The following is a 27,874-nucleotide window of genomic DNA, read 5'->3' as shown; positions in this document are numbered from 1 at the left end:
TTGCAAGAGCTTCTCGTTCCACTGCGGTGTATTTCTGTTCAGCGGGAGTTAGCTTCCTGCTGATGTACAGGACCAAGCACTCCTCTTCATTGAAGGTTTGGTATAGAACGGCCCCCAGTCCTGTTTAGGAGGTGTCCGTGTGCACAGTGAATGGCAGGGAGAAGTCTGGGTTCTGGATCACTGGCGAACTGGTAAGGGCTTGCTTGAGGGCCTGGAAGACATGCTCTGCTTGTTCGGTCCCCCACATCCAGTCCGATTGGCCTTTTTTGGTAAGGTCTGAGAGGGGGGAAGCTAGAGAGGAGAAGTTAGCCCCAAAAAGACACATACCTGTTTTTATGATGTGGGATGTACCCTCTCACTGCCTCCAGCTTTTTTTTCCTGTGGTTTCAGCAGCCCCCAGCCAATGCCGTACCCCAGGTACTGTGCATCAGCCCCAAATGGCATTTCTTTGGGTTGGCCATCAGCCTGGCCTTCCAGAAGCTTCTGAGGACTTCCCTGGGGTGATAGAGGTGGGCAGCCCAGGTGGAGGAGTGGATGATGACCTTGTCCATGTAGGAGGCCACAAACTAGTGGTGTGGCCTTAGGACAATGTCCATTAGGCACTGGAAGGTCATGGGCACTCCATGGAGGCCAAAGGGTGCTAGTGACCGCTAGTGGTGCTGAAGGTGGTTTTAGCCTTTGCTTCTGGTGCCAGGGTGACTTGCAAGTAACCTTTCATCAGGTCCTGGGTGGACATGAACTGGGCTCTCCCCAGACACTCCATCAGTTTGTCAACTTGGGAAAGGGGACAGCTGTTGAATTCTGAGACCTGGTTGAGCTTCTGGAAGTCATTGCAAAGGTGGGTTCTGCAGTTGGTCTTTAGGACCACCATGATGGGGCGAGACCAGTGACTGGTGGATTCTTCAATAATTCCATCCTGTAACATCCGGTTGACCTCCTCCTGAATAGCTTGACAGTGAGTCTCTGGGACATGGTAGGGCTGCTGTCTGACCACCAACCCCAGTGGTGTTTTGATTTCATGCTGCAGCAGTTGGATCAGACCTGGGGTTGACGAGAAGACGTCGGCGAACTGGTCCACCAGCTCCATCAGCTCTTGGCGCTGTGTGGGGTTAAGCTCTTCCCCATGATGGACCAAGGTACACTGGTCAGTCTCTGAGGGGACAATAGAAAAGGCTGAAAGTGCTGAGGCAGGCTGGACCTATTTTTTAGCAGATTAATATGATATAATTTGGTGTCTGCAAGTTTACTGGGTTGTTGCAGGCAGTAGTTCACTGGGCCCACCCTCTCGAGGACTGTGTAGGGGTCCTGCCAGTGGGCCAGGAACTTACAGGCGGCATTTGGGAGCAGCAGGAGAACATGGTTGCCTGGCTGGAACTCTCAGGGCTGAGCTGGTGTGTGTGTAGGCCCACTGCTGCTCTCGCTGGACTGTCTCCATGTGCTCTTGAATGATGGGGGAGACCCAGTTGATCCACTCCTGCATGTCTTATATATAGTCGACCCGAGACTAGAACTGAGAGGGTTGTTCTTCCCAGGCTTCTCGGGCCATATTCAACAGTCCTCGAGGTCACCACCTGAAGAGAAGTTCAAAGGGGGTGAACCCAGTGGATGCTTGTGGATCTCTTGGATGGCAAAAAGCACATAGGGAAGAAGGAGGTCCCAGTTTTGGCCATCTTCATCTTCCACTCAGTGGACCATCCGTTAGAGTGTTTGGTTAAAGTGCTCCACCAGGCCATCAGTTTGGGGGTGGTAGACAGAGGTCTTTCACCTGCATTATCTGACACAGATCACCCATTAGTTTAGAGACAAAAGGTATACCTCGGTTGGTTAAGATGTCTTTGGGGATCCCCACACAGTTTAACAGGAGCACCAGAGTGTCCCTGTCTCCCTGGGACATGTAGGTCGGCTGGACCCGGTTTGAAATGGCTGGCTTTCTGCTTCTGGCATCAGTGGTGGTTACTGTTGAGGGCTGGTTGCGAGGGAAAACCTGGCCAGTCCTGTCTGAGCAGTAGTGGCACTGGGAGCTCAGGGATCAGCCCGACAAGGACCAGTTGCCAGTCGGCAAGGAGACCGTGACCTCCGTGGTAGGGAGATGTCTCTATGGACACAAGACACTGCAGCTGGACGAGGGCAGCCAGGAGGACCAGGTTTACTGTGCTTCCGGACTCAAGGAGGGCTGTGACCCCTATTCCATTCACTCTCACAGCCATGGTCAGGGCATCTGGAGGTGACACAGCATGGAAGGCACAGCCCACTAACCAGGGCTTAACAACCTATTGCGGGGAGGCCGGATCCAGCTTAGTGGGCATGGGCTCATCCCAGGGTGTCCCATAGGCGAGGCGGCTTTCCTGTGGTCTCCTTTCCCAATGCAGGATGTGCTCCAACCACCATGGGGCTTGACCCCTGCAGAGCACCGGTGGAGGGTCCCTCCATTCACCCCTGGTGATGTTCAGCGTGACCAGGTCACATTCGAGGGCTTCCATCATCTCTCCTGGGCCCCTGGCTTTCCTCATACCCACTGCCTTCTGCTCTTTGGGCGGCAGAGCTCACATGAAGTGATCCATCATGACTTTCTCCAATACTTTGCTGCTGTTGTGTCATTCAGGTGGGAGCCACCTTCTGGTTATGTGGAGCAGAGAGACCATTTGAGTCCATGGGGTGGCTCCGGACCAGTAAGACCAGCTGTGGAACTCTACCACAGAATTGATTGGGGATAGGCCACAGCAGCTCAGGATCTCCATCTTCAGCACTGGGTAGAGGGCAGCTTGGTCGGGTGGAAGGGCATAGTAGGCCCGCTGGGCCTCCCCCAACAAGAGAGGGGTGCGGATGTCAGCCCAATGCTCTTCTTCCCACTGCTCATGACGGGCAATTCACTCGGAGGTTAAGAGGAAAGTCTCTATGTCATCCTCGCTGATGAGTTTCATGAGGATGCCTGGGACAGGGGCCTGGGAGAGGGATGGAGGCAGCAGAGCAGGGCTTCTTCTTCAACTCCAGCAGCTCCTGGGTCACAGTCTGGAGGCTTTGGGCCAGCTCCTGGGTCACCGCCTGCTGCTGGATGTTTGTTTCCAAAAGGTGCTGCAGCATGGGATCCATTGTGAGCTAGGAGCATGTTCTCTCTCTCTTTTTGTTGGTGAGGGGGAGTTGGGGTGTATGTGCTCTTATGCCCACATTCTCCACCAGTGTGGCGTCTCAGGGCTGGGACAGAAAGAACACAGCCACTTGGCAGGCAGAGGTGGTGAAAAAAGAGTTAGTGTTTATTTAAAGTCTATGTGCAAAGGTGGAGGCGAAGGAGTGTTGAGTATGTGCATGTAGGTCGCAGTCTTCCTGGAGTGGGGCATGGCGAATGGGCTGGAGCTGGCATGACGTGGAACCCAGGAGATCTGGTGGAGGTTGTGGAAGCCCGCAAGAGGTGCAGCACAGTTTCTCCTTTGTGATCATCTTTGTCATTATTATTATCTGTGTGTAGAAAGAGAGAGCAAGAGAATTACAGACTGTATTTTTTGAGAATAAACTCACCACGCCATGTCTGCTGTGGCCTTTTCTATCTGTTGCTCTTCTGCCAGATGGTGAGGAGCATGTGTTTCTGCTGCCCTGCCATGCAGCCATGTGCGCTCTTGCTGTCCAAAACAAATGGGATGCTGAAATGGTGCTGTCCGTTCAGCACCCCACCGGCAGTTGCGCGAATAGCACAATATGTGTTATGTGTGTGGGCTGCAGGCCTGCTGTCACAAAAGGGTTCACAAACTCTTAAGCACTACTCTGTGTTTCATGGGAAAAAGAGATCTGCTCATCTTTATGTGCTAATGAAGCTTGTAAAATTTTGTTAAGGCTGTGGTGAAATGCAGTTTAGTGCTCAAAATATCGATTTAATATTATCCATCCATCCATCTTCTATACCGCTTTATCCTTTTCAGGGTCACGGGGAAACCTGGAGCCCTTCCCAGGGAGCATCGGGCACAAGGCAGGGTACACCCTGGACAGGGTGCCTATCCATCGCAGGGCACAATCACACACACACATTCACACAATCATTCATACACACACTATACGGACACTTTGGACGTCAATCAGCCTACCATGCATGTCTTTCGACTGGGGGAGGAAACCGGAGTACTTGGAGGAAACCCCCGCAGCACGGGGAGAACATGCAAACTCCACACACACAGGGCCATGGTGGGCAATTTAATATTATATAAAATATAATTTAATATAATATTATAATAAATTTATATTAATATAAAAGTATCTATTTTCATATTTAAATATAAACAGAAGTTGGGTGTGGTCTACACTGTTTTGTTACCACTGTACCCTGGAAGCAAAACAACAAAATAAAACACAATACTTTAGGATGTGTTCAATCCACATAATGTATTTGTATTTGGTTACATCCCAAGTATACATCCATTCTTTTGTGCTAATGTGTGGAAACACTTCTGACAACAATAAACTGTCCCCAGAAACCTTCCTAGAAAACAGGTGGTCAACATGGTGACCTCATCTCCAGAGCTCCAGCCTGAGATCTATTAGGTGGTCTCCCCTGCAGAGCTCCAACCCGAGACCCACGAGGTGGTCTCACCTGCTGGACTCCCGTCAGAGGTCAACGAGGCAACCTCCTCTCCAGAGCCCCAGTCAAAGGTCAACGAGGCAACCTCCTCCCCAGTGCTCCGGCATGAGGTCAACAAGGTGACCTCCCATATCAGACCTACTGTCTGAGGTCGACTAGAGGGCCTCCCAAGCCATCTTCCTGTCCGAGGTTGAAGAGATGGCCTCTCAAGCCATGTTCCTGTCTGAGCGCGACAAGATGGCCTCTCAAGCCATGTTCCTATCTGAGGTCGATGTCATGAACAACAACATTATGCTTGCACCTGAGTCTGCTGACATGGCCGTCCAAGCTCTGCTGACACTTAGGTATGCTGACACGGCCAACCAAGTTCTGCTCACGCTTGAGTCTGCTGACACGACCAACAACATTATGCTCATGCCTGAGACTGATGACACGGCTGACCAAGTTCTGCTCATGCCAGAGCCTGCTGACATGGCTAACCAAGTTCTGCCAACCTGTTCCGTTGAGGATGTCGCTCTGCCATTCTGTTCCACTGAGGACATCGCTCTGCCTTCGTGTTCAACTGAGGACATCGCTCTGCCTTCCTCTTCTGCTGAGGATGTTGCTCTGCCTTCCTGTTCTGCTGAGGATGTCGTTCTGCCTTCCTGTTCCACTGAGGACATCTGTTACGGCCCAGTCTAGGTTGGGCCACACAGAGTAACCAGCTGGGATTCAGTTGATTGATCTTTAAATAATGGAATAACAAAGCAAACAAGGTTGTGTGAAAAAGGTTGTGGTATATTGTAGCAGACAATATATACATATAATTGTACAAATTAACCAACCAGGCGTATCTTCAGGATGGGCCAAGGCCAAAATAATAAACAAAAGAATTCTATTGTTTAGGTAGCTAGCTTACCTAAAAGGAAAAAAAAAGAAAAATACAAGGATTCTTCCTTAACTACCTAAGCAAAGAAACAGAGACAAAAGGAACCCTCTCCCAAAAGAAATGGCAGCCACACCCCTACTGCTAGTGAACCAAGTGAACATACATATATACACAAGTGAAGAGAATACTCAATAACAATATAGGGATAACCAAACTCAAAGTCGAAAATCAGGCAAAAGTCAAAACCAGAACAGCAGTCAAAATGCAGAATTTAGCCACAAGGGCAAGCACACAAATCAAGAAATCTCCGAACAACAAATCACACCAACACCTCCAACATCCCACACATTCTCACTCCGTCTTCCTCTTTAAGAATGGCTGCCAATCAGTGAGGTCATCCTGGAGGCCGAAGCAAGGCAGGCTAGGGCAGGCTGGAAAGTCTGGGAGGGAGTTCGGACCTGCACGCACAAAAAAACTTCCCTTCCCAAGGTAGCGGGTTGTAACACTCTGCCTTCCTGTTATGCTGAAGAAGTCGCTCTGCCTTCCTGTTCTGCTGAGGGCTATGCTCTGCCTTCCTGTTCCACCAAAGCTGACAAACCAACTTCCCATGCCTGGGTGCTGCCTAGGGACCCCGGTGAACCTGCCCCAGCCTCATGCCTGCTCCTCAGCTCCTTGAGGAGCCTACTATCTGTGGGACAATGCCTGCCTTAGGACATTTTGCCCAAAGGACCAGGATTGCCAGGGTAGGGAGTGTTTTTTTGGCAGCCCAAGAGTAGCGGGGGGATCTGTCACGATTTCCCCTCATGCTAGCATGGGAGCACGCAGTGCACGCATCTGGGTTTTACAATGACATTGACTTTGTTTACGTTTTGCACGTGTGTTTGTTATGGTGTACAGTGGGGGAAATAAGTATTGAACGCATGAACATTTTTTCAGTAAATATATTTCCAATGAGACTATTCACATGAAATTTTCACCAGACATCAGTATTAACTTAAGAAATCTGCAAATATAAAGAATTCAAAACATTACAGTCCATAAATAAAGTTATGTTTAATAAAGTGAAATGACATGAGAAAAAAGTATTGAACACACTAAGAAAAAGCAGTTCTCCAAAGCAAGGTAAGGCAAGGCACCAGCTGAAATCCATAAGTAATGATATCTCCTATCTGTGCAAATTGATATCAGCTGGGTTATTAAATTGATGGTCTATAAAAAGGCTTTTCATTACCAAGGTGTCACACAAGAAACATCTTATGATGGGTAAAAGCAAAGCGCTCTCCCAAACCTTTCGCAACCTTATTGTTCCAAAACATATTGATGGAATCGGATGTAGACATTTTTCAAAACTTCTGAATCCTCCATTAAGCACCATTGGGACCATTATCCGCAAGTGGAAGTAACATCATGCCGTCATCAACCGGACACGCACAGGCACTCCTCGCAAGATTTCTGACCAGGGAGTCAGAAGAAGAGTCAGAAGAGTAGCCCAAGAGAAAAGGACCACTTGGAAACAGCTCCAGAAACACTTGGAGGCAGCAGGTGCCATTGTCACAGAGAAAACCATAGGCAATGCACTCCATTGCTCATGCTCACCCTGCAAGACTCCATTACTAACGAAAAAGGCATGTCGAAGCTTGTTTAAAGTTTGCTAAAACTCATTTGGACAAGCCTATGAAATACTGGGAGAGTGTAGTCTGATCAAATGAGAACAAAATTGAACTTTTTCGCTGTCATACTACACACTGTGTTTGGAGAAGAAATGACACTGCCCATCACCCTAAAAACACTATACCAACAGTGAAGTTTGGAGGTGGAAGCATGTTGTGGGGCTGTTTTTCATTGGATAGTACTGGCAGAATTCATATAATTGAAGGAATGGTGAATGGAGCCCTTTACCGGGAGATTCTTGAGAGGAATCTGCTGCCATTCACCAGGATGATGAAGGTAAGACGTGGGTGGACCTTGCAGCTGAATAACAATCCAAAGCATACTGCAAAGGAAACTCTCAATTGGTTTAAAAGAAAAAAAAGAATCATGGTGTTAGAATGGCCCAGTCAATCACCTGACTTGAATCCAATTGTATTTGTATTTGTATTTTCTCATTTGTAAGTCGCTTTGGATAAAAGCGTCTGCTAAATGAATAAATGTAAATGTAAATTGAACAAGATTTAAAGACAATATGTTTAGAAGAATGGGCCACCTGAATACTGCGGCCAATTAATTTCTTCATACAGGAAGCATCTTGAAGCTGTCATTACAAACAAAGGCTTCTCCATTAAGTATTAACTAAATTTCAGTTAGCATGTTCAATACTTTTTTCCTGTGTCATTCCACTTTATTACACATAACTTTAATCATGGACTTTAATGTTGTGAATTCTTTATATTTCCGGATTACTTGAGTTAATACTGATATCTGGTGAAAATTTTATGTGAATAGCCTCATTGGAAATATATTTACTGAAAAAATGTTGACGCGTTCAATAATTATTTCCCCCACTGTATGTCCTGTCACCACCCTTGTATGTTATTGGATGTATCCCTCACATGTTATCATTAGTCTCAGCTGTTTTGTGTTCACCCTTCTTACATCTGTTATTTAAACCCCTCGTGTGTCCATGTTCAGGGCGAAGTATTGTTTGCGTATCTGTATAGTACCAAGCCTTTGATCCTCCTTCTTTTGTTTCATGGTTTTGATCCTGTTCTCATCCCTGTTTCACGATTCCTGCCTTAGCCTGGTTTATCCTGGTTGCTGATTGCCTGACCCATTGCCTGTTTTGGACCACGCTTTTGATTCACGTTTTAGATTTGTCTGCTTCCGTCTCTTCAATAAAGCTCTTAACTGCACTTGCATCCATCCTAACCTCCCTTACGTGACACTATATGAATGCCTGGCCGTTATTCTGTGCTTTCCCTCCACTACATTTGACCAGATAGTTGCTTATATTACTTATAGAAATTAGAATATCATAATATTAGAATATTAGATACAATCAGGGACATGTGTGTCAAAACAAATCATTCTAACATATACAAATTTGTCTATGACAGGGCCTGTCAAGTGTGAAATGTGTATAACATTGTATTTTATTCAAGCATAAAAACATGCTGAGATGGCATGATATGTGTTTAACATGTCTTCCAAATGTTCAGATTCAAGAATTCTATCTTTTTTCCCCCAAGATTTTTGGAAGTGGAATTATTGGTAGAATGTCCCAAATAAGAATAGATGAAGTAATGTTTCCTATTAAGATTGCCTTCAGTTTTTAAGTATTACCATACCTTACCATTACTCAGTGTTATACTGCACTAGTTTCAGTAACAGGAAAACAGTGACAATGCTCTTATTAGGATGAAGCATTTTACACATTCTCATTTTAGCCTTTTTTGCACAGCTTTTTTAAATGAGCTCTCTGCTTTTTCATCACATCCAAGGTCTGAACTGTTTTTTTTTCACTGCTTGTATTTAATTGTAGTTAAATATTCAAATTGGGTGATAATCAAAATGGTGTACCACACATGGCTAAGAATGGTTGCTTTGTACTTTTTTTTCTATTTTTCTAAGGACCTACATGGAAGAGAGGAGATGATGGAAAGTAGGCAAGCAGGTTGTGTTTTCAAAACCATAAAACGTCTGTAGATAAGAGATATTCTTTAATTAAAATAGAATAATAATAATAATGACATAGTCTTACTATATCCTTACTTCCCCAGTTCTCCTTAACCACTTCATATTTGTGAACTAACCTCATTGTACATGATGATATTTAATACATTGGATATACAGTATCAATGTCCTATACACCTTGAAATTCACTTTGGTTGTTGAGGTAAGTGTTCAGTAGTTTTCACCCTGTTGACCATATGGAGTAGGTACCTAATCCAATATATTCTGAATTTCTCATCTCTGACCCCATAGATCATAGGGCTCATGAAGCGTGGGATAATGTAGACCAGCAGAAAGTTGATGTAGCGTATCTCCAGACCATACTGTGGAAACAAGTGGATTAGAGGAGTCTGCATGGATGGCACCACAAAAGCCAGCATGCAGAGTAGCAGCTGCACACCATGAAGCAGCACCGTGTTCCGTGCCTTTTTCACAGACACCAGGTCAGTGGAGGCTGCTCGTGCTGTCAACATGATCTTGAAGTATGTGTAAAGCAAGCTCAAAAAGACAAAGGAAAAATAGACACTGTCAAAAGCACAGTTTTTGTAGTAGATCGAGCGATCACGAAAAAGCAGTGAATGGTCACAGAAGATAAAGCTTTCAAAAAAGGATGCAGGCTCCTTGGCAAGTGTTATAAAGAGGTCTGTGAGGGGGGGTGCAATACTTAAAACAAGGATAACCCCAATAATCCAGATGGTGCGCTGCACTGTGCACATGTACCCATAATGGAGGGGAAAGCAAATGGAGATGTAGCGCTCGATGGCCATCCCGGCAAGGATGAGGGGTGTAGAGCGTGTCGTCAGAACAGCGGTCATGATAAATGGGCAACAGGCAGAAACCAGGATCTTGGAGAAAGCATAACTCACCTGAGGAAAGGATGGATGTTTTGAAAATGAAGAACATTACAAACCAATTCTGTACAATTCTGAATGCGCTCTGTTTTCAGCAGTGCACATTCAATAACAAACAGATTTTCAGATAAGCACAGTACAGACTGAACAGATAAATTTGGACTTTGTTTTGAAGTAAACACACTGATAGAGACAGACTGAGAGATGCTTTGAGCACAAAGTCTACAATAGCATCACAAATGGTTTAACTGGCTTGCCTAAAAACATTGCTTTAGCATTTTATGATTTAGTGTATTTTCAGTCTACACTCAAAGTTTGTTCATGATGTCAGTTAGGCAATAGTAATTATCTTGGTGTGGCAATACTTATAAGATCCTAGATCATAAATATCACTAAAATTCAATATAATCATGAAAATTTTCTCATTTGTTCATATATTTGGTCACCTGCTTACAGGTGTGCACCCTCTTGTTATTCATATATTTATTATGCAAAATAGTTTACTATTATTGACAAAAGAAGGCACATGAAGTTTTCTGAAAGTCTACAGGTTTTTGTAATGGCCTACATGAACTGGAGGAGTTGATGGAAACTTGGTTTAAACACTTACCACATACAGACCTGTTACAAGTGTCAGCTGGACTGCATCGTTAATGACCATGTATATAAACATTATGTAGCGTGGGTCCTCGTAGAAAAAGCTGTGTCTAAAGAAAGTGGATGTCATGGTACCATTGAGGATGCTGAGGGCCAGCCACACTAGCATGGCCATTATGTTTTTGGTAAGTGCACTGCTAAAGTTGTCCCTTGGAGTAACATTCTGAGGCAGGCTGAGGTTGAAGTTTTCATATGTAGAGCCAGCAGGAGAGTTCATAATCTGAAAGTGTTATGAAAAATGAGGAGACACGGCTATAAATGTTGCAAGGATACATTCACACAAACATTTCAATAGACCCATTAATATTTTTAAATAACAATATAAAGATTACATAGATTTTTATAAATAGCTAAAATGCACACAATTTTAAATGACTAAAATAAATATCAAAATCACAAACAAACAAACAAAGCAAATTACAAAAATAAGCATATATATATATATATATCCACTAGTTCATTCCATGGATCTAGAAAATCTGTGGTAGACGCTTAACTATTTGTGTCATTGGTCTGTTCTGTCTACAGGTTCAAACTGGCTCTTATATAGTGTGACTTTGTAATTAATGAACATGGTTGATGGGTGAAGGGTATAAGAATTCTATAGGGATCATCTCAACCTTCCTCAGCGCAACCTTATGTCTCAGAAGAAAAAGTAAGCTATATAATTTCCATCAGTATGTGAGCTGAAAGATGCAGTTGGATTCTTTCCATTGTAAAAAGTGTAAGGTGGGTGTAGGAATAAGGTAAAGATACAAATGCATATTCAATGTTTATTAGGATTAATTTAAGAATAATCAGAGACTGTGTCATTCAGAGTACTGTAAATAGCTTCACACTAGCTAATGTTAAAGGAAGTTCCAAAATTGAAACTGCTAAAACTTTGGAGAGTAAAATATTAGTGCTTTACTTAAGGACTACATGACAACTGACGAACAGTTATGGGTTTTCATTATATCTCTTCTTACTGTTCATATTAACAGTATGGTATGTAATTTTAATACTTTCTGGAGCATCACTTTTCAAGATTCATGTGTTAAGGAAAACATCCTCAAAGAGCATATATTGTGAACTGGACCAGCCCAGATTAACAGAGAGTGTTGCCCACAGGGTGACCACACTTGAAATGCCCCTCCTCCACCCACTTTACACATAAACAAAAGTGAAATTTACTATGGGTATGAAGACCATAGGTTTACATGAACGTATAGCTAAAGTACAAGCTCACAACACATACTACAGAAAATGAAAGACCCAACTAAAGAACCTTATACCACAGACAGACTTGGGCCTACAAATGCCATTCTAGCCATTACTGATGCTCAAATCTGAATGTAACTTACATGCCAATGCAACATGTCATGCTAAATATCATTATTTCCATCATAAATGGCCTGTATTAAGACTACCTGAAAAACCATTACAGAGTATGTGTAACAAAATCATTGCACACAAGTACCAAATAAGCTAAGCCCAAGAAAGACGGTCGCAACAACCATATCAACAGCTGAATTCAGCACCACAGAGACGCACAGGAGCAAAACAGAACACATTACAAGCATCACTAACTGAGCAACCAATTAAAACAGAAACCCGTTCCACAAATACCAAATTGACAACAGCATCACATACTTACTTTTAGCAGAACATCTTCTTTCTTGATTTTGTGCAAGCAAAGTCATTAATTAAATCCTCAACGTTTATTTCTAATTCCAAAGAAAAAAACCTGCGATTGCGGTTACACTGTGAATGGTGCCTATGCGCCATGATACTTTATCTTTTTTTAGTTTGTGTTTTGTAATACTGCTTAGCTGATCCATTTCAAATTTGTCTGATATTTGTTTGTGGACTCAACTGGGGGTGGGGGGGTACAACCCTAATCACAATTCATTATATGCATATATTTTTTATAAATGCGCTCTCTCTCTCTCTCTCTCTCTCTCTCTCTCTCTCACTCTCTCTCTCTATATATAAATATATATAAATATATATATATATATATATATATATATATATATATATATATATATAATCTATCTATCTATCTATATACAGTATCTCACAAAAGTGAGTACACCCCTCACATTTTTGTAAATATTTGATTATATCTTTTCATGTGACAACACTGAAGAAATGACACTTTGCTACATTGTAAAGTAGTGAGTATACAGCTTGTGTAACAGTATAAATTTGCTGTCCCCTCAAAATAACTCAACACACAGCCATTAATGTCTAAACCGCTGGCAACAAAAGTGAGTACACCCCTAAGTGAAAATGTCCAAACTGAGCCCAATTAGCCATTTTCCCTCCCCAGTGTCATGTGACTTGTTAGTGTTACAAGGTCTCAGGTGTGTATGGGGAGCAGGTGTGTTAAATTTGGTGTCATCGCTCTCACACTCCCTCATACTGGTCACTGGAAGTTCAACATGGCATCTCATGGCAAAGAACTCTCTGAGGATCTGAAAAAAAGAATTGTTGCTCTACATAAAGATGGCCTAGGCTATAAGAAGATTGCCAAGACCCTGACACTGAGCTGCAGCAAGGTGGCCAAGACCATACAGCAGTTTAACAGGACAGGTTCCATTCAGAACAGGCCTCGCCATGGTCGACCAAAGAAGTTGAGTGCACGTGCCTAGCGTCATATCCAGAGGTTGTCTTTGGGAAATACACATATGAGTGCTGCCAGCACTGCTGCAGAGGTTGAAGGGGTGGGGAGTCAGCCTGTCAGTGCTCAGACCATACGCCGCACACTGCATCAAATTGGTCTGCATGGCTGTCGTCCCAGAAGGAAGCCTCTTCTAAAGATGATGCACAAGAAAGCCCGCAAATAGTTTGCTGAAGACAAGCAGACTAAGGACATGGATTACTTGAACCATGTCCTGTGGACTGATGAGACCAAGATAAACTTATATGGTTCAGATGGTGTCAAGCATGTGTGGCGGCAACCAGGTGAGCAGTACAAAGACAAGTGTGTCTTGCCTACAGTCAAGCATGGTGGTGGGAGTGTCATGGTCTGGGGCTGCATGAGTGCTGCCGGCACTGGGGAGCTACAGTTCATTAAGGGAACCATGAATGCCAACATGTACTGTGACATACTGAAGCAGAGCATGATCCCCTCCCTTCAGAGACTGGGCCGCAGGGCAGTATTCCAGCATGATAACGACCCCAAACACACCTCCAAGACAACCACTGCCTTGCTAAAGAAGCTGAGGGTGAAGGTGATGGTCTAAACCCTATTGACCATCAGTGGGGCATCCTCAAATGGAAGGTGGAGGAGCACAAGGTCTCTAACATCCACCAGCTCCGTGATGTCGTCATGGAGGAGTGGATGAGGACTCCAGTGGCAACCTGTGAAGCTCTGGTGAACTCCATGCCCAAGAGGGTTAATGCAGTGCTGGAAAATAATGGTGGTCACACAAAATATTGACACTTTGGGCCCAATTTGGACATTTTCACTTAGGGGTGTACTCACTTTTGTTGCCAGCGGTTTAGACATTAATGGCTGTGTGTTGAGTTATTTTGAGGGGACAGCAAATTTACACTGTTACACAAGCTGTACACTCACTACTTTACATTGTAGCAAAGTGTCATTTCTTCAGTGCTGTCACATTAAAAGATATAATCATATATTTACAAAAATGTGAGGGGTGTACTCACTTTTGTGAGATTCTGTGTATATATATATATATATATATATATATATATATATATATATATATATATATATATATATATAATCTATCTATCTATCTATTTATATATATATATATATGTATATATATATATAATATAGATAGATAGATAGATAGATATAGATATATAAGAGATGCACCAATACTAAATTTAGTAAACTCATTTACTAAATTCAGCCAATACGATAACCGATTATTCAGAGTGATATTGGCCGATACCTATAGTTCTGCTTTTTATGCCTCCTTATAAATTATAATAATTCATTTAAAAGAATTCTGAAAGAAATGCAAATAAAAACTTTATTCTCTCCATTTCAACAAGCTGTTTCACAGTAACTGGTCTCATAAACAGAAAACACATTACTCAAATTAACATTAACACATTAACTAAATTCTGAGGATTAAAGTAAGATATCGTAACTTATTGAATGTTATTAATTCATATTAACAGAATTAATTGACCGAATTCTAAAAAAGAACCTCCTGTTAGGCTCACATTCACTCACCACAAACAAAAGCATTTCTACTTCATCAATGAACATCAAACTGGAAATATTTAATATAAACTTTTTTATATATTAACGTTAACTGTATATGAAATATACTACTCTATAAATATATTTTTCTGTGCAATATATACCTTTTTGTCAACTCATCTTCATTTAAATCTTTTATCAGTGTACTGGAGCTTTAATTCAGCGCGAGGGTGAGCGGACAGCGCGGGGATAAAAAAATAATAATAAACTGGACTCGACGCGGAAACCTCTGCTTCACTGCTGCTCATTTCCGGTGTAAAATTTTAGCAGTGCAGAGCTTACAGAGATTACAATCTGCAGTTTTGTTGTCGTTCCACACAAGAGACATCTTCTTTACACACAGCATGAAATCGATGTGTTTTCCCGCCCTCTTTTTATTGACAGGATATAATCGGCCCTGATCATCAGATGTAAACTAGATTTAAACTATCGGCCGATGGCTGATAGCATGAAAAATAGGTATCCGGGTGAAATCCTCCGTCGCATCTGAATCCTCTGCAAGAAACACAAAACAAATTATTATGCATGCCTCGGGAGCCCTCTCTCCCTTTGCTAGCAGAGGATGGCCCTTTTATACTCTCTCGTTGGCTGCTAGATGGTGGAGAGTGGCCACACTGATCATTAGCCGTTTGACGTGTGTGTGTCGGTGGCCCCGCCTGGCAGCCAAGTGCTCTCTGGCTGTCCAAAACATTGATGGTACTGAAGCGGACCTGTCTCTTCAGCACCATAGTGGCAGTAGCGGGAGGAGTGCTCTTTCCCTTTTGTGCCCCAGCCGCCGGCCTGTCGTCACAATATACATATATATATATATATATATATATATATATATATATAGAGAGAGAGAGAGAGAGAGAGAGAGAGAGAGAGAGATACAGATAGAGAGATAGGTAGTATAAACTGTTAATTTTGTATCTGTTTGCATCTCTACCAGTAAATAATATATATAGAACATATAACAAGGTCTAGTCGTTATCTTAATCATTTGGTGCCCACCGTTGGCTGGTGCCCTAGGGCACTTGCCAAATCCCATACGTGGATACTCCGGCCTTGGAACTGGAATGTGTTTTCAGAGGTCTAGAAGACAGTTTTATCTGTGTGTTGACCTTGGGTTAGCAGCCTGGGTAAGATGTTTTAAGAAAGAGCTTTTTTACTTTAGGGAAGATAGTTGAGGACTGAACATTGAAGGAACTACACCTAGTTGAGGACTGAACAGTGAAGGGATAACACCTGAGAATGTACATGGAATTTCAATAAAACTATTCCTCCCTTCCAAGTTTGTGCCTGCTCGGATCTTTCTTAAGAAGAAAACGAGAAAATTACTTCACAATCCAACACAACTGTATATAACACCAGAGTCAAGTGCCAAATTTTGGTTGACATAAAAATATTATGGGCTAACATGTTAGAACATGATATCATTGTCAGAGAAACAGAGCAGAGATAGATCCTGACCACGTACAGATGCAGTGATTACAGTTGCCATTGAAAATAGCAGACAGAGAGACAGGTGGCTGTCCAGAGAGGAAAGCCTAGGAAAGGAATAACCGGGGATGTCAAAACAAAGGTCTGCTTGATCCTATACTGTGAAAATTTTAAAAACTTGCAAATTTTTCACAGCAAAATTTCAAAGACATTTCTAATTCCAAACATCAGTGAAATGTCACGGATAGAAAAAAGGGCTCACAGCAAGACAGATGACAGCATGTCACCACCTAAGAGACACTCTCCTCTGTTATTACTGTTGGCACAGTGAAAAAAATTATTGAGCTTAAATTTACCATAATTTTGAAAGTGATCACAAAACTAAAAAAAAAAAAAAAAAACCTAGAAGTTCAAGTCACTGAATGAAGACTAATGTGGCTTTTGAACTTGATTTGCATACAGTGCAGTAAAAAATTGCCCACGCCCTGCTACTATGCCTGATCTGAGAATGGTAATAAAGGCCAAGCAGACAAAGGAGGAGCAGTCCTGAGGGGCCGGGGAGGGATGTATCAGGGGACATGAGGTTGTTAGGGCAGTTAGCCAGCCCCCAGTACTACTATAGGGCCTCCCCTAGCCAAGGCTGTCTTACGTTTTCAGTGTTCTCTGGTCAGCAAGCTGTCACAAGGCAACGAAAATCAGATGCTTTCCCTTCAATTGAATGTGGAAAAGTTAATGTCACTAAAAGACCATCTGGCAGTGTGGAAACTACTGCCAAATGTCTTGGGTTCTGTCTACTGTAGAAATGGGTTACCAGGTCCAGTTCAGAACTCGACCCACCCGGTTCAGAGGTGTGCTCACCATAGTAGTCAGTACAGAGCAGAGCCCGACGTTAGCACAGGAAATAAGATCCTTCTTGGACAAAGGGGCCATAGAACATGTACCCTGTTCCCTGAAGGAGGGAGGTTTTTACAGATGTTATTTCCTGGACTGCAAAAAAAGAGGGGCGTATGCAGCCAATTTTAGATCTGGATCATCTGAAATTTTTCCCCTCCACTTTTTTTTTCTTTTTCTGAGTTCTACTCAATTTATTTGAGATACTTTTACAAACATTAATTCCTTACCGATCTGTCTCAGTGAGAGGTTCATTGGATTTTGCCAACCGTATACATAATATTCTTGTATTCCTCACTGATCCGCAATGAGAGGTTCATCGAACTTCACCGTCCATGCATGTAAAACTCTTATAACAACATTTGTTTTCATTTATTTCACAAAACAAATATTCTACTCATATATGTACACATTTCATTCATAATGCTTTTCTAACAATGTGTTTACACAAACGAAAATAACCCCACACAGTAACACAAACACATGCCCATATTAAAACATTATTTCTTTTCAGACGTATTTCACCCAAACCAAAAAACCAAACTCATTAACATAAACACCTTTTGTTGGGAGGGGGACTATTCCCCCCGCACACCCTTCTCCACCACTACCAGACACAAATTAGCCAGATTGACCCACTGATACAGTGGATAGGGTTACCCCCCAGACCTGTCATAAATTAAAGTGTACCTACAGACCTGTCAGTCAGGGAAAGAGAGGGGCCATAAATTATCAAACACACTACTTTGATTGACAGTTTGACAGAAAGTGTATGATATAACTACTGCTGTTTATGAATGGTTAGAAAGTATGTTTTAGCCAGTTTTTATTGTTTCTATTTTCCATTGAGAGGCTGTTTGTGAGTAATAAAAAATGTAGGCGAGTTCAGGGGACATTTTTTCATCTGTTCATTTTAACTGTGAAAAATATAGTTTGAAACCATTTCGTATTTTCAAATGAAAATATTTCAGTTGAAAAAATAAATACTTTTGTTATTTGCTTGCTTTTTTATATAATTTAATGAATTTAAAGTTTACTTTATTTAACTTAAGAAACTAAGTTGAGTGATTGGACAGAGCAATTGATATTACAAATGATTTTGAGTTAAATCAACTTGGAATTTAGTGCATTGAACTTTAAAATAATTGTTGGAAGGGCTGGAATGTTTAAGTTAAGTTCATTTAAGTTATCGAGTAAACATTACTTAATTTTTTTTTAAGGCAACCACTTTCCTCAAACGTATAAGTACAATCAATTTATCTGGGTTTACAGTGCAAGGGGTGCATTTCAAGGACAACTTTAACGTGTTCTGGGAGTGAAGACATCTGTTTAAAGTGGACGGATTTCATCTGAACATTGTTCAGACTCAAATGCTCGTTTCCAACCTACTTTACAGCATCTCCTATACACTCTTAACATCTTTCAACAGCAACAACAACAGCAATGCTACCCACAACCCCGGGAAGTGGATAGCACAGCCACAGTCACCCCTCAGATCAGTTGTCACTAGACTGAGAAATATACTCAGCAAAAAAAGAAATGTCCTCTCACATTCAATTGCTTTTATTTCCAGCTAATTTCTTAACATGAGTAAATATTTGTATTAACATAAAAAATTCAACTGAGACATAATCTGAACAAGTTTGACAGACATTGACGAACAGAATCGGAATAATGAATCCCTGAAAAGGGGGGGGGGGGTCAATATAAAAGTAATAGACATTATCTGCTGTGACCACCAGCTGCTTTAAGTACTACAGTGCATCTCATCCTCATGGACTGCACCAGATTTGTCAGTTCTTGCTGTGAGATGTTACCCCACTCTTCTACCAAGGCATTTGCAAGTTCTCGATCACATTTTGGAGGGCACATGGTTACATGTAATTTTCAACTGCAAGGATGATCAGCTGTCCTTCCTGTCTCCCTGTAGCACTGTCTTAGGCATCTTACATTACATTTCAGTTTATTGCTCTGGCCACATCTGCAGTACACATGCCTCCAGCAAGGAATTTTTCAACACACTTTTAAGACAGCTATTGTTAGACCTCTGCTTAAGAGAAACAATCTTGATTATTCTGTGCTCAGTAACTACAGACCTATCTCTAATCTTCCATTTATTGGCAAAATAATTGAAAACGTTGTGTCCATACAGCTCAACATCAATAATCTCAATGAGACATTTCAGTCTGGCATTTCGGTCCAACCATATCACAGAGACTGCTCTTCAAATGTTAAAAATGATCTGCAACAAAATAAGGACACAGGTAATCTTTCAATTCAAGTTCTTTTAGATCTCAGTGCTGCCTTTGACACAGTTGACCATGGGATTCTGCTTGACTGACTGCAAAACTGGGTTGGCTTATCAGGCCTAGTCCTAGATTGGTTTAGATCCTACTTAAGTGGCAGGGAATATTATCTTGCACTGGGTACACACCCCTCCAGACGTCATGCAATATCTTGTGGTGTTCCCCAAGGCTCGATATTGGGTCTGTTGTTATTTAACTTATATATGCTGCCATTAGCTGGTGTAATTAATCGATATAACATCTCCTTCCATCAGTATGCAGATGACACACAATCTATCACTCACTTGCACCGGATGCCCACAAGTCGATTAACACCCTGGTAAACTGCACAGAGAGCAGCTTGTGGCTGTCACAGAACTTTCTGCAGCTAAATAACAATAAGACAGAGGTACTTATTACCAGAAATGATGCACATAGAAAATTAATTATGCCATATCTAGGCTCATTGTCTCAAGTCTAATGACTGTGTTAACAATTTAGGGATTGTGTTTGACAGTGATCTCAGTTTTAAAAAAAAAACACCTTAATATGCTGTTGTACAAATATTGCTATCACCTTCGTAACATCCCTAAAGTTCATGATATTTTCTCCCCCACAGATATGCACATACATGCATTTGCTACATCTAGACTCAACTACTGAAACAGTGTTTTGGTTGGCATACCAAAGAGCTCCATTAAACACTTCCAAAGAGTTCAGAATGCAGCTGCAAGAATGCTGACACATACTAGACTGAAGAATCGTATCACTATTCACAATTATTATTATTACAATATTAATGTGGCAATTGTTACAACCCTTTTCTTGTGTAAATCTCTCTCCAATATTTTTTCGGTATACTCTTGTTGTTTATAATTGCTATGCATTTACAATATGTAACAATTACAAATTTAAAACAAAGCTGCAAGCAGCCTTTTGGGGGCAAAGCACCTAGAGCTGCACATTCACAAACACACTACAATTGTTGCATAAGAAATCAAAGGAAAACAGAGCCATAACTATAGGTAAACTGATTCAAGAATGATTTGTAGTTTCACATATTTGCCAGTACATTACAGGATAACTGTTTTGAATGTTAATATTCTTTTGACAACTTTTGTTTAGACAGGTCTCAAAATGATGTGGGCCAAATTTGGTGAAGATTGGACAAAACTTAGGCAGTTGGATGCATGCATTTTTAACTTGTTATTGTAGCTTTTGCGCAGTAAGTGGCACTGGACTCTGTTCATAGTCCTGAAGACATTTACCAAGTTTTGTGTCAGTGCGTAAAGCCATTGCTGAGATACAGTCTCACATCCTGTTTTTATGGCTTCGCTATCAGATTTGTCGGCCCATTACGGGCAAAGTATGGAGGCTTAATGCTGTGGAAGGACTTGAAGCCCACCTTCCAACATCCCAGTGTTGAAGCTGTTCTGTTCTGAGGAATGGGCTAAAATGAAACCCACCAACATCCCAATGTTGAAGCTGTTCTGTTCTGAGGAATGGGCTAAAATTCCTCCAAGCCAATGTGCAGGACTGATCAACAGTTACCGGAAATGTTTAGTTGCAGTTATTGCTGCACAAGGAGGTCACAGCAGATACTGAAAGCAAGGTTTGACATACGTTTGTCACTCACAGATATGCAATATTGGATTATTTTCCTCAACAAATAAATGATCAAGTATAATTTTTGTCTCATTTGTTTACTTGTGTTCTCCTTATTTATTTTTAGGACTTATGTGAAAATCCGATGATATTTAAGTCATATTTATGTAGAAATGTAGAAAATTCTAAAGGGTTTACAAACTTATATATATATATATATATATATATATATATATATATATATATATATATATATATAGCAGCTTAGCAGCCAGCCATACAACCATTTTAACTAATATATATATATATATATATATATATATATATATATATATATATATATATATATATATATATATTAGTTAAAATGGTTGTATGGCTGGCTGCTAAGCTGCTCATGGAGTAGGACATGAAGTTGAAGGCTCCCGCTGTTTTCAATTAAAATTGTAATTAACTTGTGCTTTTCAGTCATACATTTGATCTTGACTTACTCTACTCTGTTTTCTGTTTGCAAGTTTAACCTTGGACTACATTAAAATGTCTGAAAAAACATGAAAACTCATAATACTATTCAGACACAACTGAGGCCTAATTCACACACCATGACCACATCCTCGAGTGAATCGCCTATTGGCTATTGGAAAAATATTTTGTGGATGGATAGAACTTTTTGCTTTAAATGAGAAGTGTTATGTTTGGAGAAAGATAAATACTGTATTCCAGCATAAAAATCTTATACCATCTGTGAAATATGGTGGTGGAAGTATAATGGTTTGGGCCTGTTTTGCTGCATCTGGGCCAGGATGGCACAATGAATTCTAAAGTATATCAGCAAATTGTAAAAGAAAATGTCAGGACATCTGTTCATGAACTGAATCTCAAGAGAAAGTGAAAAAGGCAAGAAAACAACCCTAAGCACACAAGTTGTTCTACCAAAGAATGGATAAAGAAGAATAAAGTTTTGGAATGGCCAAGTCAAAGACCTGACCTTAATCCAATAGAAATGTTGTGGAAGGACCTCGAAGCAAGCAATCCATTTGAGAAAATCCACCAAAATCCCAAAGTACTTCAAGCTGATGTGCAGCATTGATCAACACTTACCGGAAACGTTTATTTGCAGTTATTACTACACAAGGGAGTCACACCAGATACTGAAAGCAAAGGTTCACAGACTTTTTGTACAACTCACTAGATATGCAATTTTGGATCATTTACCTCAATAAATAAATGTATCCATCCATCTTCTATACCGCTTATCCTTCCTTCAGGGTCACGGGGAAAGAGCTCCCAGGGAGCATGGGGCACAAGGCGAAGTACACCCTGGACAGGGTGCCAATCCATCGCAGGGCACTATCACATACACATTCACACACGACGGACACTTTGGACATGCCAATCAGCCTACCATGCATGTCTTTGGACTGGGGGAGGAAGCCGGAGTACCCGGAGGAAACCCCCGCAGCATGGGAACATGCAAACTCTGCACACACAAGGCCACGGTGGGAATCAAACCCCCGACCCTGGAGGTGTGAGGTGAACGTGCTAACCACTAAGCCACCATGCGCCCAAATAAGCACTACAGTATCTTCTGGTTTAGTCTACATCCCAGACCAAATACTAAAATAATAAATGGTATGTAAGGGCATCACTGGTGTATTCTATTTAGGCATCCTCTTTAGAGGACTGAATGCATTTTAGGATGCAGCCCTGAATTCTTCTTCAATGTGTATTGATTGCTTCTCCCAGACTTCAGATTAATCCATACCATGGTGAAGAAATGTTCTTTAGCAAGTCATTCACAAGAGCACTTTCCTACCAGAGAGGGTGAAATTCCAAAATTTAGAAGCCATGTTAAAAAAAAATATGCATAATAACAACAAAACCTAAATGTGTCAACAGACAAAGCATTATTTGGCTAGTCACAAACAGGTCAGAGGAAATAGAATGAAACTGGAAATGTGATAGTTCAAAATAAAGATTAAATGAATAGAATGAATAGTTGCAAGCCTGTGAAATCTTAATATAGGCTTAAACATTCAAAGCAAATGAATAAGTAATTAAAAAAAAAACAGTTTAGCAATCATAGGCTATTCTATATGAAACAAGCCTAACCATTTTTTCGATAATGTATCTAATACCTTTGAACACTATATGGCCAAAGGTTTGTGGACACCTGACCATACCACTAATATGTGATTTCTGAACATCCTGTTCCAGTTTTAGGCCCTTTGCTGTTGCTGGCTCAAATTTTGCCTATTACCGGAAGACACTTAACATAGAAACAGATACTCAAATATTCAATTGGAGAAAGAAAAATAAGACACCAGCCATGAGTGAGAAGAAGCAAGGGTCCAGGTTTATTCGTTCCGTTCCACCACACGAGATCCACACAGTTTGAGACGCCCCAAAATGCGATCTAAAAAAAACCAGAGCTGAAGCTCTTCTATTTATACAGTTTTCTTAGGGTCAGGATCACCCAGATACCAATGTGTTTTAGAAAGAGCCCTCCCACAATACAATTATGTTTTATAAAGAGCCCTCCCTGAACACCATTAGGTTTTCGAAAGAGCCTTCCCATAATACCAATAGGTACGAGACTCAAAATTTCGGAGAGACCTTGGTCTCACAGTTATCTCACGGGTGCAACATGACTCAACTACCCTTATAAATGGCCCCTCTTGGTTCTCTCTTAAAAATTAAGGCCTTCGTCTGTATTACTCCTGACTTTTTCTCGTGAGGCAAGACTCTTCCCCACCTCCAAGTATATTATGAGTAAGTTTCTTTCACATTTTTCTGTATTTCTGGTTTATAATTCCCTTTCATATTTGCTCTACATTTCTGTTATATATATATATATATATATATATATATATATATATATATATATATGGTTATACTGCTTGCAAGTGGTTTACTGTACTCCCTACTTCATAATATCATTACATTATCCTTATAATATTTTAATACTCCTTTTATTATTCTTATAATGTTCTGTTTTCCTTCTGTATGTGTGTGCTTGGTGGTATAGGCCTGTGTGTGTGTTTGTGTGTGTGTGTCTCTTAGTTGACCGTCCACCTACGCTCTGAGGCCTGCCGCACTAATCAAATACATGTATGGCTTGCGCCTTGCTTATCTGTGTGTTGTGTCTTAGGTAAACATCCGTTCATACAGTCCACCAGCCCAGTGAATTCTCAATAAGATTACATATTACTCATACTAGGTCTCCCTCGTGTTTATTTCATGTATATTTTATATACAACACTGTTATAATAACCTCTACACTTCTGGGAATGCTTTCCACTAGATGTTGGAACATGGGATTGCTCTGTTGGGATTGGGATTTGCCCACTCAGTCACAACAGCTTTAGTCAGGCACTGATGTCAGGAAAGGAGGCCTGGGCTGCAATCTGCATTCGAGTTCATCCCAAAGGTGTTTAGTGGGGTTGAAGGGTTGAGGTCAGGGCTCTGTGCAGATCACTCAAGTTCTTCCACTTCAACCTTGGTACACCATGTCTTCATAAACCTTGATTTGTGCACAGGGCCACTGTCATGTTGGAACATGTTTGTTTTGATGGCTTTTTCTAATTAATTGTTAGTAACTCCCAGACATGACTTGATGGTGTAAATCTCACTCGTTCTTTTTAATCAGATCTTGAACAACAATGCAGGCTCAACTGGCTCCTCCCCCACACTGCACTTGCACACACATCAACCCTAGTAAGGTTGCCATTGCTAGTTGAAATACACTTATAATTACAATGTTTGGGCCTCTTCCAGTGAATGTAAATTGAAATGCTACAGCAGATAAAGATATCCTATACAATTGTGTGCTTCCAGCATTGTGCCAATATTTTGGGGAAGGCCCACATATGGGACTGATGGTCAGGTGACCACAAACTTATATGGTGATATAGTCTATATCTGAAATTAACTTAACCTAATTTAGGCCTACTTAAGTTGCCTTAACTGATTAATTTTTACTGTTTTTTATTAAATACTAGTATTCTATTGGTAGATGGTCTCCAAACCTATACTGTAATTTTAGACTACTTTTTCCACCATTTATGTTTTTAGACTACTTATAATGCATTAGTATGGCTGTTCCTGGTCATTACTATATTACTTTTTCATATTCATTCATTAGTAATGAAGCATAATGGATTATTATATTCATTTCAAAAAGTTAATACATTAGTAAATAAATTGTTCTTGTGTAGTTACTGGGTTTCTAAGGAACCTTATTGTAAAGTGTTACAGAAATATGCAGTCTAAATTAAAGATGCACATGCATGCATACATGCACAAAATTAACCAGTTGCATGGAGGAGCGTCCAAGATCCCTCTACAATTTACTCAAACCTTGTCTTCTACATCACAGGAGGCTGAGTGTTATTACCAAATATTACTTTTAGCTGAGTGCTGATAATTTTACACCAGTACTTACACCAGAAAAATGTCATAAATTATAATTATATGTGTTTAAGGTAAACCACTCACTCCATATGTTTTTCTTTCTTTCTTTTTTATTTTTTAAAATATATTAATCTTTTGCTCATTTTCCGTGAAGTGTGCCAATATTATATATATATATATATATATATATATATATATATATATATATTTATTTTTCATAAAATGAATAAATTTTTTTCATTAAATAATCAATTTTCACCACATATTATTATTAGTTTAATTATCTTCATCTTGTCTGTGTACTCTTGTGCTGGATTTGCACTGAACAATTATAAAATACCTCTGCAGATACTTGCAGAACTTTTGATCTCGCACTCCATATATGATTGGACCTAGAAAACGTGGCATGATGTAGACAATGAGATAGTTGGCATAGCGGATTTCCAGGATACGTCCAGGGAAGATAATGTTTAGCATGACCTCAACACTGGGAGAAATATAGGAGAGCATACACATGAGAAGTTGAACTCCATGAAGCAAGATAGTTTTTCTTGCCTTCCGGACTGATGTTTTCTCAGTAGAGATGGCCCGGGCTGCAAACAGAATCTTCAGGTAAGTATAGATTAGTGTGAGGAATACTAAAGAGAAGTATATTGCATCAAATGCTTGCCTCTTGTACAAAAGCACTGGGTCTTTGAAGACATTCTGGCGCATACACATTATAGAACTATGGAAGAAGCTGATGGGTTCTGTAGACAGAGTTATAAAGAGGTCAGTGATATCAGGCACTATGCAGATGAACCAGATAAAGCCAATGAGAATATAGGTGCGCCGTACAGTGCAGATCTGGGTATGACGTAGAGGTTCACAAATTGCAATGTAGCGTTCAACAGCCATTCCAGCCAGGTTTATGGGTGCATTGCGTGTGGTAAAGACAGCCACAAGAATAATAACACAACAGACAGATACATTGATGGTGTAGTAAATGTAGCTGACTATGAACAGAGTTACTGTGACAGTCAGTTGCACTGCATCGTTGATGACCATGTGAATGAAGAGAATATAGCGTGGATCCTCATAAAATATATGGTTGCTAAAGAAGGTAGCCACCATGCTAATATTGATGTAGCTCAGGCTGATCCACACTCCAATCAAAATGAAATTCTTTGCAAATGCAGTGCTGAATGTGTCTCGTACTAGAGTTCCAGTTGAGTTCATACCTTAGGGCTTTATTCCTAGAATGGAACAATAGTAAATTAGTTAAAGCTGTTTGAATCTTGCAAATTTGTCATAACAAAATTGTTTCTTTTTCAAATCTGTTTTGAAGTTCTATGTATGTTGGATAGAATAAGCTTTTGTGAAGACATATATTACATCATACAAGGTAGGAAAATTACCAAATGAAATCTTTGAAATATATTTAAACAGTTGTTATCAGTTATCAGTTATCAGTTCATTTTATGAACGTGTATAATATAATCTATATAAATTATAAATGTAAATGCAGGTAAAATGCTGCTCCTATTAATCCTCCAGGTATCTGTCAGTGTACTAATACTCACCTCATCCCTTTTGGCTAGTATCTGTGTTGAACACTGACTTTTATAGATGTCTATCATACATTGGGTGGTTTTAGTGATGTCACAGACTACTGAAAAGATATTTCTAAAACTGGTGTGTTAAAACCTAGCATGTGGAAGTCCCAAAGAGTTTGACATATGGTTACATAACCTGGTCTTTCCTTATATTATAAATATAAAATATTTTCGTATACTATAGAGTACACTATTTAAAATGCAATAGAATATCTTTATATTATAGATCTTTGTAAGATATTAATGCTCCTTTGGCTGTCTCCAGGAACATTCAGCAATGTTTTAACACCCTGCTAGTGCACTCTGTAACACTATGCATTCATGAATGTACTTCACTGTAGTTTATCTCTTATGCTGTTTGGGGATCTGCCAGAAGGATCAGTAGCCTTTAGTAGGTATCCCCTGTCATCTAGATAAAAAGTGGTATCATCCTATCACTAAAATAAACTGAAATACAGGCATACTTACTGATCAACTCTCCATCCACAGCTGCTCTACTAGATCTATCGTGACCCTGACTGGGAATGAATATTTCTTTAATTACTGTCAATAATATGCAAATACCTATCTGCAAGGCACATTTCATTTAATCCTTGTGTGCAATTGAAATAAACATGCTATCAATGAAATATCAATAACAAATCACAGATTTGTCCAGGAGTAATTGAACCACTTTTAAATATAATCAATTCTTCCCTAAGCACTGGCTATGTACCTAAATCACTTAAATTAGCAGTTATTAAACCCTTGATTAAAAAACCTGATCTTGACCCATCTCAATTGTCCAGCTATAGACCAATATCAAATCTCCCCTTCATCTCTAAGA

General features: G+C 40.5%; 2 protein-coding genes and 2 long non-coding RNA genes across 5 annotated transcripts; 1 reads left to right on the top strand and 3 right to left on the bottom strand.

Moving 5' to 3' along the window:
• Nucleotides 1–9,223: 9,223 nt before the first annotated feature.
• Nucleotides 9,224–10,826, bottom strand: LOC128615158 (odorant receptor 131-2-like). Its single transcript, XM_053637013.1, has 2 exons — nucleotides 10,685–10,826; nucleotides 9,224–10,002 (listed from the first exon to the last, which is right to left on the bottom strand). The coding sequence occupies exons 1-2, from the start codon at nucleotides 10,824–10,826 to the stop codon at nucleotides 9,248–9,250; spliced, it is 897 nt and encodes a 298-aa protein (XP_053492988.1). The 3' UTR covers nucleotides 9,224–9,247.
• A 3,601-nt stretch (nucleotides 10,827–14,427) lies between these two features.
• LOC128615057 (uncharacterized) lies at nucleotides 14,428–16,722 on the bottom strand. 2 transcript variants are annotated; one of them, XR_008387138.1, is made up of 3 exons: nucleotides 16,065–16,722; nucleotides 15,831–15,954; nucleotides 14,428–15,617 (listed from the first exon to the last, which is right to left on the bottom strand). It is a non-coding gene; the product is annotated as an uncharacterized LOC128615057 (long non-coding RNA). The 2 variants fall into 2 exon arrangements; XR_008387139.1 differs by having other exon boundaries at nucleotides 15,831–16,366; nucleotides 16,522–16,722.
• A 3,681-nt stretch (nucleotides 16,723–20,403) lies between these two features.
• LOC128614650 (uncharacterized) lies at nucleotides 20,404–21,122 on the top strand. The gene is made up of 2 exons (XR_008387078.1): nucleotides 20,404–20,460; nucleotides 20,561–21,122. It is a non-coding gene; the product is annotated as an uncharacterized LOC128614650 (long non-coding RNA).
• Nucleotides 21,123–25,729: 4,607 nt separating this feature from the next.
• On the bottom strand, nucleotides 25,730–26,773 carry LOC128615157 (odorant receptor 131-2-like). Its single transcript, XM_053637012.1, has one exon. The coding sequence runs from the start codon at nucleotides 26,669–26,671 to the stop codon at nucleotides 25,730–25,732; it is 942 nt and encodes a 313-aa protein (XP_053492987.1). The 5' UTR covers nucleotides 26,672–26,773.
• Between the last annotated feature and the right edge of the window lie 1,101 nt (nucleotides 26,774–27,874).

Source organism: Ictalurus furcatus, chromosome 11 (genome assembly GCF_023375685.1).
Source record: "Ictalurus furcatus strain D&B chromosome 11, Billie_1.0, whole genome shotgun sequence".
Lineage (NCBI taxonomy): Eukaryota > Metazoa > Chordata > Actinopteri > Siluriformes > Ictaluridae > Ictalurus > Ictalurus furcatus.
Note: the sequence above shows the minus strand (reverse complement) of the source record. Positions and strands in the feature narration are given on the sequence as shown.